The sequence below is a fragment of the Dysidea avara genome, chromosome 7 (genome assembly GCF_963678975.1).
Source record: "Dysidea avara chromosome 7, odDysAvar1.4, whole genome shotgun sequence".
In the NCBI taxonomy this organism is placed as follows: Eukaryota; Metazoa; Porifera; class Demospongiae; order Dictyoceratida; family Dysideidae; genus Dysidea; species Dysidea avara.
In genome coordinates this window covers 21,144,435-21,163,886 of record NC_089278.1, presented here as the reverse complement: position 1 = coordinate 21,163,886, position 19,452 = coordinate 21,144,435, and the positions used below count along the sequence as shown (strand labels likewise).

The window sequence follows — 19,452 nt, the reverse complement described above, 5'->3', positions numbered from 1 at the left end:
TAATACTGCATTTACACTAGCAGCTGGGCACAATACGGTACAGTTTGGCACGACACGGTACGCTAAATTTTGTTTGTGTAAACAAGTATCGTTCCGAGCTAAAGCGTGCCGTACCGGGTTAACTTGGCCGTGCACATCCAACCATGCTGGCTCAGTACGGTACGTTATGATACAAAAGTATACGATAGTTTACTGGTCGTTCTAACAAAAATGGCTGTGGTCACATGGACGGACGTGGAAGCATTGAAGCTTATTGAATTGTGGAGCGACCAGTCCATTCAAGAACAACTGGAAGAATGCAAGAAAAACAGACAGGTTTACGAGAAAATTAGCGAGCAAATGTGTGAGGCAGGATACGAAAGGACACTATCTCAATGTCAGGACAAAATAAAGAAGTTACGAGGGGACTATAGGAAGATCAAGGACGCTATAAGAGACACAGGTAATGAAAACAAGCGAAAGAACAGCAAATACTTCGAGAAGATGAATGAAATTTTGCACGACAAGCGTAGTGTAACTCCTCCTGTGATTCTAGACACATCAGCGAGTGCCTCAACTACTGACGATTTGGAAGAGCTGTCAGAGACAGAAAAGGAAGAAGGTCTACCCGACGAGACTGTAAGTAAAAAACAATCAACCAAGGATGGTGGGGATGGGGAGGCCAAAGATGATGGGGAGACTGCAGTTGTAAAGAAGAAAGACGATGATATGAAGCCAAAGATTGCTGCTGGTATTAAGAGGAAGAAACAAGCAAAGTATGACAAAGTGGAACAAGTTATTGAGAAGATGTACAGTAAAATCAGTAGCCAGCAGGCAGAGAGCGACCATATTTTTGCTGACTTAGAAGAGAAACGGATGAAGCTTGAACATGAAATGTTAAAAATGCAGCAAGACAAACAGTGAGAGGAGAGCGAAAGAGCCGAGAGGCAAAGACGTGAGGATAGAGAATTTTAACTTAGAATGATTAGCATGATGTATGGTCAGCAGCAACATCCCAACTCAGCAATGTATAGTGGTCAACAATACTATCCTTCCAGTGTCTATGGTGCAAGCAGTGAAGCTAGTGACAGTGATTACCATATGGACAACAAATATTGTGATCCACAGTGAGGTTTTACCCATACTTTGATCAAGTGAGCTGGTTTACTCAGTATGACACATGATTATTCTACAATACATGATCAATTAAACAAAGTATTAATGAGCAAGGTGTCAAACATTCTAGCTATGTGCACCTTCTTGTATTGGTGTATGTCAATCGGTTTATGTGCTGTAGTAATTAGCTAATGTATTGCGAATGATTGTCACGTCCGTCTCATAGGTGGTATCTTCTCAAGTTATGGCAGTCGGTGGCTGGTCTACTTCTGTTGATATGTTTAGCCAAGACTCGGGAAACGAATCGTTGAACATTTCACAAATGCTGTGCAAAATGTAGCATGCAGTTACCACGCGTGAAACATTGATGACATCCATATCATTTCTTTTTGTCAGCCTTCTCCACCTTGCCTTCAGTTGCCCAAATGCATTTTCCACAACAATCCGTGAGCGTGATAGGGTGTAATTAAATGTTTTTTGTTGTGGTGATAAAGCAGTGTTGTGTGCGAATGGCTTCATAAGAAATTTGCTTAAAGGGTAAGCAGAGTCACCAATGATAAAAAGAGGGATTGTAATCCCTGAAATCTGTACTGAATCATTATTAAGAATTTTATCGACAGATAGTTTATTGTAAATCCCAGAATTTTTGTATATACTAGCATCATGTACGCTTCCAGGCCAGCCAACACAGATGTCCCTAAAAATATATTCATGATCAACAACTGCCTGCAAGATAATAGAGTACCATCCCTTTCTGTATAATAGTCAGTGTGGTTAGATGAAGACGGCATGACTGGGATGTGACAGCCATCGATTGATCCTACACACTGATTCCCCATGTTGACTTGAATCCTTCGACCACTCTTTTATGTTCATCACCATCTGAAAATTTGATGAAAAGTTTTTGCAAAGTAGACACTATTGCCTTGTAAGTATCATGGACTATTGCGCAAACTGTACAGCAGGCTAGACCAAATAAGTGAGCTATTGTACAGTACTCTGAACAAGTGGCAAGACACCATAGTGTTATGGCAACACGCTTCTCCACAGAAACACACTTGTGTGGCTGAGTATTCTGATGAGATATCAGTGGTCGCAGTTGATGGCACAGGTACTGAAATGTTGCTTTACTGACACAGAAGTTTTCAATCCAATCAGTTGGTGTGAAAGTCTTCAACACTTTGTAGTCCCACCAGGATGATGACCTGCCATACAGTTTATAAACATGTGTGATCAGTGTAATGGTTATTTATGATCTATAGTGACCCATGCACTGAGCTAGTAATAATAATAATAATAATGACAACTAAAGTGATTAATAATTAATAATTTCAACAGGTGTTCAATTAATTGCTATACAATTACAAATGAAAATATAATATTATTATTACTAGACCATTTTTTCTTATAGATCCAGACACACTGAACTGAGTGCAGCATGCACGTTTACAATAATATTAGCTAGCTAATAGACACTATCCAAAACCACTCCCACTTTTCGGATGCCATTTTGAATGGGGCCAATTTCAATATCACTGACTGTACTGCATTGAAATTCAGCAATGAAGAAAGCTCTAACTAAGTGGTATTGTCAAACAATAGTCCATGAAAGCTTTCAATGCTGTAAATTCTTTGTTCTGGCTAAAAGCAGGTGATTATCAGGTGATGAACGAAGCGCGTTTACCTGTACAAGGAGCGCCTGGATGGTCAGCCGCTACTACAGTTACTATCACTAATAATTTACCACAGTAATGGATACTAAAATACTATCTATTTGTTTCGCAGTGCTTCCTGTGTGGGACAACCGGCAATTTGGGCTGTTGATGCTTCGTGCCTTGTTCAACCCTGATAACCACCTGCCCCTAACCAATTTACAACCTTGAAGGCTTCCACGGCCAATTGTTCGACAATACCCCCTAGTTCAAGCTTTATTCATCATCGGATTTCAATGTAGCGCAATCGTAATAATTGATACTGGCCCCATTCAAAATGGCGGAAAGCTGTTGCTATGACGATTACGTAGTTTTGGATTGTGTCTATTGAATTTTCATATTGTAATCATAATAATTATAATGCTAATAATAATGGGTAATCATTGTGCAAACCTTTGCAACATCCACTATACCCTTGGTCGTGGTACAAGAGTGGCTAGCAATGCCACGGCCGATGTCAGAACCAAGTGGCCACTTCTTCGTCTCACTTGAGAACGTTTAAAACGAGCCATTCTCCATCGCCTGTCAAGCAGTAACTGCCGATGTCTTCCCTCGAGGGGCTCATTGTAGGGATGCATATGCGAGTATAGCACGAAAGAAGAAACTCTATCTTCACAGCTTCCATCTCGTGATACGCTGAAATTGATCATGTGTGTTCACGTGCACTATAAGGACTTATCCAGTCCAGTTCGATTCTTGCTAATGTAAACGCATACCAGAAACATACCATACCGTGTCCAGCTGCTAGTGTAAATGCAGTATAAGCTAAATCCCAATGTTGTAGACTAATCCTAATGGAAGTTATGGCTACTACTGTAAACGCCTGTAGTTTAATTTTAGTATAGTCGCTGTACAAATTGATTTCCTTGCTTTTCCTACTTTCTATCGCTGTAATTCCAAAACTACTCACCATAATCAACTGAAATTTGTTGAACCATTCTTTGGACTATGCAGATAATGCTGAGAAAATAAAAAAAGAAATTTGGAAGTTGTGTGAACTAGACGGGTTTTTGCTGAGATGGTCATATTTAAAAAAATATCAACTACCCTGATATTGTATATGAATGCCGGTCTCATTTAGTGGCTGGAGTGAGAAGTTGCTAAATAAATGCCTGTGCCATGATTTGAAGCAATACAGTATGTACAACTCTGCTGTGTAATAACCCTGTTCTCATCCTTTCACTGTGCTAGCAAGTGTACTTTAAATTTCCACCTGTTAAGTAACTATAGGACATGAATGGTGCTGGTTACTAGTACAATAGTATACCACAATATCCAAACACTTGTATACCAATTCAATCATAAGTGTTCAGATTTGTTGAATAACAAATCCCTTGTCCCATTCATTGGTACACACAACTTCATTCAACTACTCCAATAGAACATGTACTTTAATAGAGCATACACCCATTGACGAGTACTCTGATAGAACAGTCTCGTCTACTGTTAATTGAAGTACTACTGTTTTCCAATGCATTTAGTCATGCTATTTGGTTACTGTAGGATGTGAGAAGGTGTAATGTGGTCCTGCACATATGACACGTAGCTTGACGTAGGTGTGGCAGCTTGAGATAAGTACTGGCATTAGGAATACATGTACTACACAATATACATGACAGGGCAGATGCTGCTGCTAATTTAAAATGAACTGTGCTATACACATTACAATACAGTGATAAACAGTTTGTAATTCTCTGCTATCTCCTCTTCTCAGTTAGCAGCCATCCCATGGTTTATACTTCTCACAAGTGAATAATAAGTGTTTCAAACGTCAATATATTTAGTTATACAGTTACACATGCCACCATCACGTTATGACACCTCTGGTGCCAAATGGGAGCCGCATTCTTTATTGTAGTGGTCCACAATCTTTCCTTGCATCATCTTCACACACAGTTCAAGTTAGCAGAGTCGTGATGGTGTGCAGTTTGATGTGATACAATTTTCATGGGCTAAAGTAACAATGCAGTAATTACACAAAAGGCAAAAGATGTGAGCAATGTGTGTGAGTTATGACAGTAGTATGACAGGTGATGGTGTTGTCAGATGCTTTAACCATGCTTGTACAAATCCATTATTCTACCACGCTCTTTAGAACTGGGCATAAGGTCATGTGTAACTTAGAGCTGAGCAATAGTGGCAATAGATTGATTATCGTGATAGCTACTAATAATCGTGATCTTGATAGTATACTATCATGCTATCATAATTACTTATCCGTATCTGTGCTTGGTAAAAAAAAAGTGGATAACAAAAGCAAAGATGATAATGTTGAAGTTCAGAAAACTGTAAAAGACCAGTAGCTTGAGCATGGACAGCAAAGATAACAACTGTAATGACACATTACAATTTTTAGTGGAGTGTTAGAAAAGCAGATGTGTGTACATAATTGGAGTATTCAAGTGTTTGTATACGTGAGGTTGAGTGTCTTTAATAACTGCTAGTAACTATTGTGATACTGTCAGTATCGTAATATAAAAGTTACTATCAAATCGTGATTATGATAGTTGTACTATCGCTCAGCTCTAGTGTAACTGTTGTGTAGTAGTCTAGCTGTTGAAAAGCTTTCTTTTACAGAAAAAAAGTGGATACGGTTACCATAGCAGAAAGTTGGGTGCTTGTCCATTGACTTACACATTCTATGTGACGTTGGTAGATGTGGGTATGTATATGGCATAAGTCAAGAAAATGTTTAATGCTATAAATATTGTGGTGGAATCAGTTAATGTGTGGACTCTGGATTACTAACGATTTTGTAATGACAGATTGTTCATTTCGTTGTCGTCCATTTCAATGTCTGCCCTTAGCTGTCTTGAGTGACATTCTTTTTACACGTTGTCTGTGCCTTTTCAAGGATGTCGTGTAGCTGGCTGTTACATTGCTATGCAACATACAGCCTTGTTTTGAAACACATACAATCTTTAGTACACAGTTTAAATTATATTCATATTCAACTCATGCTTTGTATCAACATTCCAGGAAGTATTAAAATGACACATTGGACGAAAACACAAACACTCCATTCATATGTGCTGAGTATTTGTGATTACATTCGTAACAAAACATTGCACATTGTTTTGCTCAGTTCAGTCACCTAATAGTTGTTTTAGTCAACGACAACCTGTCAACATCAATTGAGCCATTGAACCATTGTGATGGACATGTTTGGAAAACTAAGCTGCTGGGAAATTGTAACCACCGTATTCCTCATTTAAATGGCTAATTACTTTAAATGGCAAAATTACTTACATCTTAATTCAAAGTAGGCAACTTCACAGAGAAGAAACTAGTTTCTTTCCTGCTGCACATTTTAAACGTTTTGTTGCACTTGAACTCCCTAGCAGCTATATCCTAATAGACAGGCAAGGCTACACTCTTTGTACAGCAAGCATTCAGTGTTTTTTAATATTTTCTACTTCCATCAACTACATAGATTACATGAAATCTGATCGGTTATTTGGCAAACACAGCCTATGGCTCTCTGTACATATTCCTGTCCTTGTAGCTGGTTAATGATCCTTTGTCATATTTTTAGTTAAACAATTTGAAGAAAGGCTCATGAATACTCAAAACACCTGTCCTGATGCTATATATGTACTTGTAAAGAAAAGTTTCAAAGCGAATCTTAAATTATTTTTCTTATTGACTCATGTAGTATATAGAATTATAGATATGGTGTCAACAGAAAAATGAAGTATAATTTTCCCACAGGTTAGTTAGCATTGCTAATGAATTTCCAGGAGGATTATTTTAACTGGAGCCCACAAAGTAGAGTACAAAGAGAGTAACTAATTGATCAAGTGGTTTTTAATGATGGCCACTAAACCACTGAGGTGTTACACAAAGGACTTTTCTTATTGCAAATTAGAGAAAGCTATAAGAATTTTAGTACTGAAATTCATAACATTACCATTAAAAGTAACTTTTAAATTAATATTCAGTGAACTCTTAGAAATAAATATTATGGTAGCTTACTGTAGTGTGGATGGGAGTATCAAAGTGTACATTGTTCAGCAACTAGAAACAGATTGTATGGACGCTTTTCTGATTGTCTGATAGCCATAAACTAAGAAATTCGAGTCCTCTAGATGAACACTTCAAAGATGGTAACCAGAGAAAGTACAATTGAAGCATGTTGTACTGGGTTGTATGGAAAAGTACTGTCGTCAAGACTACTTTGCCTTGTACTGTATTAGTCATAAACCTTAGCTATGTTAGTGAAGTAAGTTAACTATGTGACATGGCCATTATAATGAGGTGGTCTTATAAAATAGGTTTTAATAAGTGAGGTTTCACCCCAATATCTGTCTGGCCTGCACAAACAGAGTCTAAAGCAATGTAATGTGTAACTACTCGTAAAGTGCTTTTGAATTTTGCAACATCGGGATCAAAAAAACCAATAACTATTCTTACAAACAACTCATGTATTCAATCAAAAAGAATCTGTATGATCATTTTACTGGCTGTTGTCTGTTAGCAGGAAATCCTTGTACCCCACATTGTCTATGTTTAATGATTGAATGACTTTGTTTCTTAAGAAACTTACACCATTGTAAACCACTATTGAAATAGACTCCAATTATCCACTTATTCCCGACTGAATTCCTTGTGAACTTGTGATATACTGTAAATGGATTAAAAGTGAGTGGTAAGCGAAACTTCACAATATGTACATTATGTTGTTACTTACAATATCAGATAAGCCAATTTTATATTGTAACTATTGTGGCTTACGTCCAACAGCTATGATAACGCTTCCATTCTTTGCATATAAAGTTGAGCTTCGATTTAGGCCAACAACATAACTTCATTATAAACAACAGTACAATGTCGTATATGCAGAAATTTTGGCGTGGAATTTAAAAAATTGACAATTTGGTGGATGTTTACAAGTTCACCAAGTTCTAATATCTAACATTGAAATTGCACTTGCAAGGCCAGGTGTTGTATCAAGCAGAGCTTGTCAAATAAGTGGAGCTAACTCTTGTGAATTGTGCGTTTGAAGCTCTAGGACTTAATCGTCGATAAAATACTTTCACTGACAAATTTGTAGCTACCACTAACATTGCCACAGTTTATATACAGTACAATGTCAACATGTTTTTTTTTTAAAGCAATTTGTTGTTGAATACTATAATTTATTTGCTGAAAAAGCACTCTCTTAATTAGCCTTATAAGGTAACCACCTCTGTTACTGTAGTGATGTCACCTCCCCTCCTACTTCATATTGTACTAACACTAGCCTTGAGGGGGTTGTTGCTATGATGATGTAGGGAGAATGTGTTGGGTCATGACTAGTCATGACAGAGTATTGTCAATTCCTTGATGTATTTCTGAGAAGGAAATGTGATGTAGATGTGATCAAGAGTAAATATTTACTCTTGATGTGATGCAAAAATACAGTGGAAATGGTTGATGTAAGATTTAGTGCTTTAGAAGCAGCAGTAAGACCTACTCTGGTCAGGTCACTAGACTCAGCTGTCTACACCAGCCAACTTGATAAATATCCGAGTGTGTCATTGTGACTAGCCTTTCTTGCTAATGTGTCATTGAGTCTCACACTCTAGCGAGAAAGGTGTGAAACTTCCTTATTTGTTTGTAATTGTTTGTATGGTCAACAGTACCCCGAACAAATGTTACAAGCGTTTACTGAACTTTCTTATTAGTTCTTATGGTCAACAATGGTAGCTAAGCAAGCATGCAAACATCTGCTGAACTGCTCATACGGTTGCTGACAGTGTCACGGTAAGCATGTCTGGATTTCTACTCCTTTTTCATGCCTTGGTTTAATTCTGGCATAGCTAGCATGGACACAGTAGCCAAAGGGATCACCCAACTGTAACTGACACCAGGTATGTGACACTATTGAAGCATTTTTTTCTGACAGCTGTCCTCTTGAGACACAGACCAACCAAAAAGCTAACAACCCATTCTTTGATTGGGGTGAGCCTGACACTAGCAAGTTGACAGTACTTGTTTACAGACAATTACAAGAAAACACAGATAACTTGCAGCTGGTACATAGTTCATAACACAACTAACAATACCTGATTTGATTTACTGATACTCCATATAAGGCTGGTACATACTGTATGTTTATGACACGAACAATAACCAGCATGTTTTACTGGCCTATTCCTTATTTTTCGTGCATCGTCCAAATGGACAACACATGACAGAGCTGAATCGCTTTGTAGGCGTCACAGAAAGCATAACAGATTGTGAATGGGAATAGAAAGACCAGAAGAAGCGGAATTGAGAAGAGCATGTAAGAAGAAGGGAACATGATAGACACATAATAGACAAAAAGAACTGATGAATGCCAGAACAAGCAGAGCTAGGAGACTACAGCACAACAGACACAGGAGGATATTAATAATTAACTCAACAGAGATACAGGATAAACATACAGCTGCTAAACATTAAGCAGATGAGTCTAGGTGAACCCCTGCCACTGAAGGTGCAGCTCAGCAACAGTATAGTACTAGTGGGGCTTGACAGTCCTGCTGCCTCGGATAGCCAAGATGGCAGAATGGAATGAGATGACACAGCAGGAATGGGTCAATGGCTACTGTAGTTTGCAAGCATATTGCTACTCTGTTGTCTGAGTGTTCTGGGCAGTCTTGCAGTAGAACACTTCACTGGCTGAGGTGAAAGTTAACTAACTTTTTTTACGCCACTCAGCAATAACTTGGATCTAGGCCATCTTACCATCATTTTTTTTTGCTCTTTTAAGGAATCAGCAGTATGTGCTGAGAATCACTTAGGCTTGACTGATTAATTATTGTCCTGTTAAAATATTTGTGTCAAAAAAATGACAAGCACAGGAGAGATCTATTATCTACAGAACAGCATCGTTTTACAACAGCAATCATCTTTCTCCATCTACAAAATACATGTAGCTAATCTTCCTTCCATACACAAATACAATTCTATGCAACTCAACTCGCTCAGGCTCGCCCCATGATGTTGTTAACATCTGTCTAGTTAACATCTGTCTAGTAATCATCTGTAGCTACTGTGTCAGCCTGTAGATGCAAAATATATAGCCTTGTAAATAACAACAGCCATAACACAGCGTGTTCTGACATATTCCTATGGTGCATACTACCTGCTTGCATCAAAACACTGCCACTTGACAATAGCCAATTGTCACTCCGCAGGCTTGCTCCATGATGTTGTTAGCATCTGTGTAGTAACAATTCATTCACAAAGCACACTGTCTTCGGTGGTCAAAATGTGATGATTGGTGACATGCTGATCTCAAAGAAAGACATAATAACAGCTTGCTAGAACAGATCCTGTGTGCACAATTGGGTATAACTTCCATTTTGTTATATTGGCCAGGCTTTACACATTCACACAGAGGAATATACTGCCACCTGATGTTGCTTTTGGTCTTAGTACTAATTACTAAAATAGTATTGATACAAAGTAATAAGTGCCGTTGCAGCACTTATGGGCTCCTGGTACTACATTAGAGGAGGTTGATCACTTGTCATCACACATCTTGTGATCTAATAGGTATTCTTCCCGCCATCTAAGTTCTAATACCAAGTTTTTCTAAAAGTGTGAATTGGTAGATGCGTCCCAAACCTTTTCTCCCAATAGAATAAATGGATTTAAAGAAACTAGAGCTGACTATGTTATCTTATGAATTGTTTGGTCAAACATTCCAATATACCATAGGGATGTGACCGACCTCCTCTGGAATGGCATCTGATACTTAAGAGACTTAATTGTGTGTGCATTTGTTTGTATTGCACTTTTAGTTCATCGTAATGTGTGTGTTTGTGTGTGCAGCATGTGTGTCTTACAAGTCACTAAGTCTTATTTTAAAGAGACTGTCTTTGTGTCTTGTTTAATACTTGTCTCATAATTGTGATCAATTGCTGTAAAACAAGATCCAAATTGTTAAAGGAATAGTATATGAAGATGGAATACTTCTGATGGACTGAACGGAGCTTGTACAGTTTGGTATTTTAAAGCTTGTGCATTTGTAGATGTTATTTAAGCTAGTCCATAAATATTAGAGATTAAGAACGCATCCAAGTACACTCTCAGCCGGCCAACAGTGCTTTGTCAACCACAAAGAGTGTTTTATTGCACCACAAAGCGTACTTTATTGAACGAATAAAGCACTCTTTGTGGGCAATAAAGCACACTTGCCCACTTGCTCTAGTGCAGGCTAATAGCCTGCGGAGCTCACGCCAGTACGACTAATCACCCAAGCTGGTGAAGGCTGATAGCCTCACCACGCTGAGTGATCAATCACCCCAGCCAATATGAGTTCTACCACTGGATTGCTTTTATAGACATACCTAAATGCTTCGATGATGGGTGGGAGAAGGTAACGTTGTTGTTACGTTTGTTAATGTAAACAGACAAGTCCTGGAGATATCATGAAAATACTTTACCATGTGTCACAAAATAGTAGGTTACGACCCAATCCTGCAAGTATATTAGTATATAGTTTAAACTGTAGGTTGCATTTTTACATATTTCATTCCTTCTCTTTGGGCTGATGGCTTTTTAAAACTTACGCTTGGTAACATATATCCTTTGCAGTATCATATTTTATCTAAACTTGACGGTATTGATGATTATTTTAGATTGGTAGAGTCTTTCTTACTGTCGTGAAGTCCTGTACAAACACACTGTAAATCTGATCAGATTAATATCTATACTGATAATAAAAAAGTGGCGTTGAGTATCAGTGCTTAGACATTAACTTTTAGCACAGTCATTTTCTGATTGTATATCTCTCTCTTCTCTTCTCTTCTCTTCTCTCTCTCTCTCTCTCTCTCTCTCTCTCTCTCTCTCTCTCTCTCTCTCTCTCTCTCTCTCTCTCTCTCTCTCTCTCTCTCTCTCTCTCTCTCTCTCTCTCTCTCTCTCTCTCTCTCTCTCTCTCACTCTCTCACTCTCTCACTCTCTCACTCTCTCACTCTCTCACTCTCTCACTCTCTCACTCTCTCACTCTCTCACTCTCTCACTCTCTCACTCTCTCACTCTCTCACTCTCTCACTCTCTCACTCTCTCACTCTCTCACTCTCACTCAAAAATCAGTCTTCCAGCAACAAAGTAATTTATTGGTATGCTTCAATTCGGTAATTTTGTAATAATTTGGTCCACTCACACATAACCCAACCCACTGTACAGTGGCTGCCTTAATTTCATTTTACCACAAACATTTACCATATTTCATGGTCATCTCATGGTTGCAGTCGTGTTCCTTGGCAATCAAGTGTTTTATGGTTGTTTGTTGGTTCTGTGTAACTACTTTCTGTTTCACTTTGTAAGGTTGTAGTAGTCTGTGCTCATTTTGTAACACACCGCTTCCACATTGTGCTTGATGTGTACTCTGTAATTGCTGTACTCTGTGTCCATGTGGCTTCTATTTAAAGATACATTGTACTTAATTATAAGAGCATGCTCTGTAATTCAGTCACATCTATCACACAGGTTGACCAGATGGAGATAGAGATTCATGACATGGCATCAGAGCAACAACCAGCAGCGACAAAGAAATTGAAATCATATCGTAGCCAACTAGATACTCTACAGAAAGAATTTGTAAGTTACGTTGCTACGGGTTACTAATAATTAACTTAGTCCCTTACTCCAAGCACGGGTGTTTAGTTTTTTGGAATGAAATTTATAATTGATTTACATGTTGGTGATACACAGGTAATATAGTTACGCCAAATATTGTTAGTGTGGATTCTTAGATTCTTAGGCAAGTCCACCTAAAAGTAGAACCCCTCTAAAAGCTTATCCATTGTCCCATTTGTTGATTAGTGACACATACAATTTAGGCCCTTCTAATGCCTCAGTAATAAAGACACATTGATAATACAGACATGTACATTAATGTACACACATTTTGAGACCAAATTAGGGAACTTTGTATTTATGGACCTGAAGGCCAGAATAGAAGAGGCTTAACTGTAGTTCTCAGTATGTGCTCATCAATATCTAGGACCACACTGAAGTGTCTTATTAGAGAGGTACGTAGTTTGTAGTTAAAAACCAGATTACTCAGTAATTGAAGTCAATAATGAAATCCCAAGAAATCTGTATAACATTTACTGGAAGCACAACATGTGCTGTGACTCATGACAAAATACCTATGATGTATCATCGTATGACAAAATTCTGTGCGTTGGCATACCCAACCAAACCTACAATTCACTTATACTTATGTACAGTGAGAACTCTTATAACAGACTCTCCGAAGTAAGGAAAACTTCCATAATAAGGAAAGATGTTTTGGTTTCAATTCTGTATTTCTATCTCTGGAAGTAAATCCTTTGTTGCAGTTAAAAGTGGAGGTCCCAAGTACAAGTATATTACCATGAAATCAATAATCAGTACACTTGTCTGTGGTCCATTTGTATTATTGTGCATACAATATTGATATTTTACGAGTCAATACCTCAGTACTCCGACTGTATAAAGTATACCTGTAAATCACAATAAATGGTAAGAGTTGACGTGGTAAAGTGACGCTACCCCTACTGTGACCACACAGGTTAGGTTGATGCTGAAGCTGTCTTACTGTCTCTTGTATTGTATCAATATTTAGTGTCAAGATTTCTGTTTTGTGCATTAAATATAGAACTGTGGCTTAATTTGTAGTAACTTATATGTATGGTCCTAGGCTATGTCTTTTTGTATCAAGTTTCATGTCACTGAGACATGAAATATTACAACTCCCACAGTAGCCATAGAATAACTCTACTGGTTGGTCCTAATCAAATATTAAGTTTCTCTGGGTATCACATGCTTGTTTATATTACATTAGGTTAGCTTGGCTTCTTGTTGAGAAGGAAAACTGTACAATGGGTTAATGCTTGTTGGTCTTTTGTTGAGCTTTATTGGATTTTCCTTCCACTCTTGAATGCTAGGTATGTGGTATTTAGGTTATCACATTTGGTATGTTTTAGTTCCAATGTCATTCCACAGGTAGGAACTTTTCTGGTTTCCTATTGGTTAATTTTTAATGGTGCTGAGCACAGCAACGTTTGAATGAGTATTTGTTTTATCTATCCCACGCTGTGCACCATGTTGTTATTAATTGTGGGTTTTGGTTATTTGAAACAGTCGTGAGAACCATTCATAACAAGTCAGCCTAGTTTTTTATAAGGTTGATTTGTCATGTTAATGAGGTTTTTGAAAACATAGTTGTGGTTTCTAAAGAGATGCCTAAAAATTCTGAGTGTTTATAATACTATGGCTTGGAAAACATGTGCATTTAGTTTGTGAGGCCTCTGCTTGCTCTCTTATCACGTTGCAACATGTACAACAGCAACACCGTGTGGTGTTCGCAGCATCTGTGCGACATCTCAGGACATTTTCGGGTTCCAATTTTATGAGCTATGATATCACAAGTCAATACAATCTTGTTCTTTTTCATTCTAGTTTGTCGCTCGTATTACCAGTGGGTCAGAGTCTTACCTGCCTAAGTTGCCATATTACTGCATAGCATTTTGTGAGTGCTTTAAGGCACTGCTGACAGTGATTCCTACATTATTAGAACTTGTCACAATGGACGCACTACAGTGCTTGGAGCAAGTTGACTATAGTGAGATTCTTTGTGGGAGAGTTATAAACTCTTTGTGGGCTTTCCCACTGAAAATGTATGGTAGAAAATGTCCAGCTGAAATGTGGATTAGATTGTTTAGTCAAGTACAAAATTATATTAATGTCTCTGACATGCATACAACCTGGAAATTATTTGGGGTAAATGATTACTACATAATTTTTAACTCTCTGAAGGCTTTTCTCATTACGTGAAAACCACACGGGATATATTATTAGTGTAGACTTTGTTAGCTTCTCTATCCTTGTCCTGTTATATAGAGGAAAGCACAGATAGCAGTTGGTAATGGGATTGTTGCAAGGAGGGAACTACTGGGAGCAGAGGAGACACATTACTCAGACGATCAGGTCAGTGCTCAATGGTGCTATTGTCCATGACTAGACGATACACTAAATGTTGTAGTTGAGTTGTTTGTATGGTGTTATGGTGTCTGGTGTAATGTATGCAATGGTGATTAGCTAACAGGCACTGCCTCTGTGTGTGTCTCCCTGTGTGTGATTGTATGTGTTATATTGTAGAGGGCACAGCTGTTGGATAATACTGAGACAGTGGATCGAACATCCAGGCGTCTTGATGAGGGAAAGAGGATAGCTCGAGAAACAGGTAAATGATTGTGTGTAGTGTGTCTGTCTGTTGATGAGGTAACTAGACCTAGTGATCACAGGGTTCCAGGCTCAAATTTACTTGCACTGTTCCAGCCTACAGTTGTATTTTTGAGGGTGAGGTGTAGGTGGGACAATGGATGCCTACACCTTCACCCATGAGACATGGTCCAGTCACCTGTGGGGTGCAAGGTACATATTTGGATATAGTGCTGTTGGCACAATGTGAACACAAAATGGCCCCTATAACTTCTGCTCATATAGTTCAAAGGACCAATTCAGTTTTGTAGTTAATCCACTGCATACTTGAAAGTGATTGCCTCAATGGTAGAGCAGTAGATGTCAAAAATGAGCCAGTTTGGCTCAGAGTCTAAATACATACTTCTTTCCCAACTACTAATCTCGCCCTCAGGTACACTGACTCGTAGTACCTCAGTGGCCCAGTCAAAGGATAGGTATTGACCATGTAAATGTTAACTATGGGCTTCGCCTTTTAATTTGCTTGTGTGCATGTGTGTAAGTATCTGCATGTTTTTCATGTGTGTGCATGTGTGTGTCTGTGTTAGTGAGGCAGCATAGCCAGAGCATCGGCCTGATCGGCCTTGTGATTCCCAGTGGTGTTGTTATTGTTTCCTTGAGCAAGAAATTACTCACATTGCTCAGCTGTTAAAATGGGGAAGCAGTCCACCCAGCTGTAACATCAGTGGGTACCCGATGTGAATGCATGTCTCGATAGCAGGTGAAGGTCCAGGTAGGACTTCAGGTGCCCACACCTTCACCTTTGAGACATGGTACAGCCTCCTGCGGGTTGCTAGTCAGATTTTCCTGCATCATCGGCATCCAAAGGCTTTGCTTTTGTGTGTGTTGTGTACATGTTTTGTTTGTGTGTGTTGTGTACATGTTTTGTTTGTGTGTGTGGGGTGCATGTGTGCATGGTGTGTGATTGGCCCAGGATTCATCCTGAGGCTCCGCTGATCATGGTACTTGTTGCAGTGGGCGGCTTCCAAGGTTCCAAGGTGTGTGATTGACAGTATAGCACACATACACAGTTTACTACTTCCTTCCTCATGTAGTGTATTCACAGCACATATACAGGTAATGCTCACACACACACATTTAGGAGTTTGTAATGATATAACTGTCTGATTAGTCGGTTATTTGGCTTTGTTGTTTGCATGTTGATAACTTGCAAGTACTAATTTTATAACACCTCTGTGTCCCAGGTGTCTTGCCAGCTGCACAATGCTGGTATACAGCCTTTAGTGTTTCTGTACTAACAATTGCATTACAATGTGGAAAATAACGTAAAGACTGTTTAGCAACTTTGGACGTAATTTATTAATTTATGTGTACCTGTGTGGCTTTCCGCAAATATATTTGCTTATGTGCACAGGATTATTGCACAAATCAAATTTACTGTACATTAACGAAGACATAGTTACGAAACATGGCACATGTATTGGAATGCACAGATGTGCCACTATTGTGTACATACTGTTCTTTGAAACATGTGTGCGGAGCCCAAACGGACATCTTGATATGTAAAGATATGATAATCAGGAAACTAGGGAAACTAGTCCATGGTCCCATCTGTATTGGTCGTGAAATCACGACACCTTGTACACTATTACATTGTACACTATTAATGGAGACAGTTAAGTTTAAAATGGAAGACATTGTGTGGATGATTCATCTAGTGAGCATAGAGACCAGAATACTGTTGCTTTTACCCAAATGAGATTGGTCGGACATGGCCTACGAATGTGAACATGAACATAGTTGATATTTGGAATTTTTACAAAAAGTATGGATGGTGTAGCTACTGTAGTACTTGTTTTTTTTAGTTTAGAAAGCCATGTATTGTGTTGGGATGGCTGGAAAAAATTGAGAATTCTGCGTATGCATTAGGAATACCTTGGTATTGATATGGAGGTGTTGAGAGCTTGAAATCTAAATTATGTCACCTAGCATCCTTCTTGGTGTGAGCTTACCATATCAATATGCACCTTAAACATAGCTTTATTAGTGCAGTGGACTAGGAAATGTGGAGACCTAGTGTAATCAGAACACTTGTCCATTTAGACCCCTGAAACTTGGCACATCACTAAAATACAGTAATCACACCATGCAATTGACCAACTTGTATTATTTAGGGGGGGGGGGGGGGGGACCTAAGGCAGAACTTTTTTCAATTACTATCAGACAAACCAGGAGCTTATAAGCTGAATGGTGCTTATATGCTCCTGGACAAACCACAGCATTACCTCAATTTACCTAACATTGATGCTAGGAAATTCACTGTGATGCACTGAAAGATATACTCATTCTATAATGGTAAAATCATTGCTGACTAAATTTTGCTACATATTATAGCAATACTTTGCTGTAGACATGTTACTGCCGTCCTTGTGTTTAATCTGACAATTTGTCAGGCCATACATGATATTATTTACCTAACAAATGTCCTACGTCAGGCTGTTATAATCTTAAGGTATCTGTACATTGTTCATCATTTACATTGCTGCCATTTTATTGCAGAGGAAATCGGCCTGGAAGTCATTGGAAACTTGCATGGTCAGCGAGAAACTTTGGAGAAGTCTAGACACAGAGTAAGTATAGTGGCCACACTAACTTAAACTGTAGCTACAATACCTGTTTCTTCTTTTTTCTGTGTACTCTTTTGTTTGTTATGGTGGTTATCCTTTTGTGAATTGTATACTGACACATGCAGAATTTTAAACCTCTTCCTCACAAATTTAATCTATATTCTATAGTCCAGGTGTTCAGTATTGTAGTTGCTTGGTGTATTTGGTTGGGTGGGTAATGCACACTACACAATGTGTGTGTGTGTGTGTGCGCACGCGTGTGTGTACGTGTGCATGCGTGCGTGTGTGCACGCGCGTGTACAGAGATGCACTACACGTGCACAGAGATGCACTACACTACATGTGCACAGACACTACGATCTCACATGCACGCATACTGTACGTATTCATGCACATAATACACTTGTGCAGGTATATAAGTACACACATACACAACACGAGCGCACACCAACACACACATACATGCATACACAAACACCAACATGATTTATTCCACAGAGAAATTGCTTTGCACCACCTTTTATCTTGCAGATTTTGTAATACAAGTGCACTACTGATTTATAAACTGCCTACTGTAATTGCTATAAATGGTGTATAGTTCTGCTGTGACGAAAGGTTCACGTGGCTTTGCAGTAGTAAAAGTCCATGCATGTACATAGGGGTTAAGTCTATGTTTTGACAGTTTTACTCAATTAGTCTGTCTAGGATGATAGTGTTTTTATATGTCTTCTGTACTCTGGTTGGTCTTGCACTTAACCCTATGAGGTATTGGCACGTATGACCAAAACAGATTTGGTACTGATATTTTGTTTTTGTCACATTTATGAGAAGTATAGCATGCTGCTTCCTAGCTAGGAAAGTTGCTCAATGTGAAAGGTTTTTTTTTTTTAGGGACCCTGAGGTGTGATGCACAAATCCACATACATTTTTGCATATTAGAATACTCAGTATCAAGATTTTATGATCTCCAGTGTGTGCACACCTGTGTGGTGTTCGTGTGCCTGTAATTTGTGGTGTGACTGACACTGATAATATCTAACTCACTTGTTTCATGTTTACATGCACCACTTTACACTCCAGGTTCAAAAAATATTATTGACCCACTAATTAAATCTTAGGAGGCTTTAATCAAGCACACATACAAAATCCACCCCAGACAACTGGCCCTATAGGTGTGTCTAACATGGTGGTGCTCATTAATTGGATGTGATGGTCCCTTGCCATCTGTGGGACTAATTGAATTATTGTTTGGTTTATATTGTGGTCCATCTAGTGGTCTGCCATGATATTTTCATCAAATATTTGTGGTATGTGTGATCTTCAATGTGACATAAACTATGGAGACTAGTACCATATTTTCTTGTTGTTATGGTGTATGTAACAATGATGTAATATTCCTGTAGTGAGATTAGTTGTACTCAGCATTGTGTCCTTTACTTTTTTCTGTTTATAGTTACGAGAGACCAATGAAGATCTGTCTAAAGGTTCCAGAATCATTCGTCGAATTTCAAAAAGGTGGTTACATTTTTTTATATACGTCTGATCTATACTTTCTCGCAGAGTTGTACAACATCGGATAATCATAATCGTCGCAGCACTCATTATACTTGCCGTTATGGGATTAATCATTTTTGGCATCGTCAAAGCCAAGCAAAAATGAACATTTATTTATTTGTGAAATTTTGTGTATCTAATATAATATAATTGTAACATCCCTCCCCAATTGTACCACTGCTAACAGTATTATAGACACAATTATTTGCAAGACTGTGCTATATTATATTGATGTATGTAATTTGTATACATGTACAATTCCATTTGCTTATGCCCTACAA

The 19,452-nt window shown here is 38.4% G+C and overlaps 1 protein-coding gene across 1 annotated transcript in view; it reads left to right on the top strand.

Moving 5' to 3' along the window:
• Positions 1-19,452, top strand: part of LOC136260375 (vesicle transport through interaction with t-SNAREs homolog 1A-like) — a 27,696-nt gene extending 8,244 nt beyond the window's left edge. Inside the window, exons 3-8 of the mRNA XM_066054087.1 lie at positions 12,270-12,380; positions 14,670-14,756; positions 14,928-15,012; positions 17,550-17,620; positions 19,071-19,132; positions 19,178-19,452. Coding sequence (XP_065910159.1) covers positions 12,270-12,380; positions 14,670-14,756; positions 14,928-15,012; positions 17,550-17,620; positions 19,071-19,132; positions 19,178-19,277 — 516 coding nt within the window. The 3' untranslated portion in view covers positions 19,278-19,452. The remainder of the gene's footprint in view (positions 1-12,269; positions 12,381-14,669; positions 14,757-14,927; positions 15,013-17,549; positions 17,621-19,070; positions 19,133-19,177) is intronic.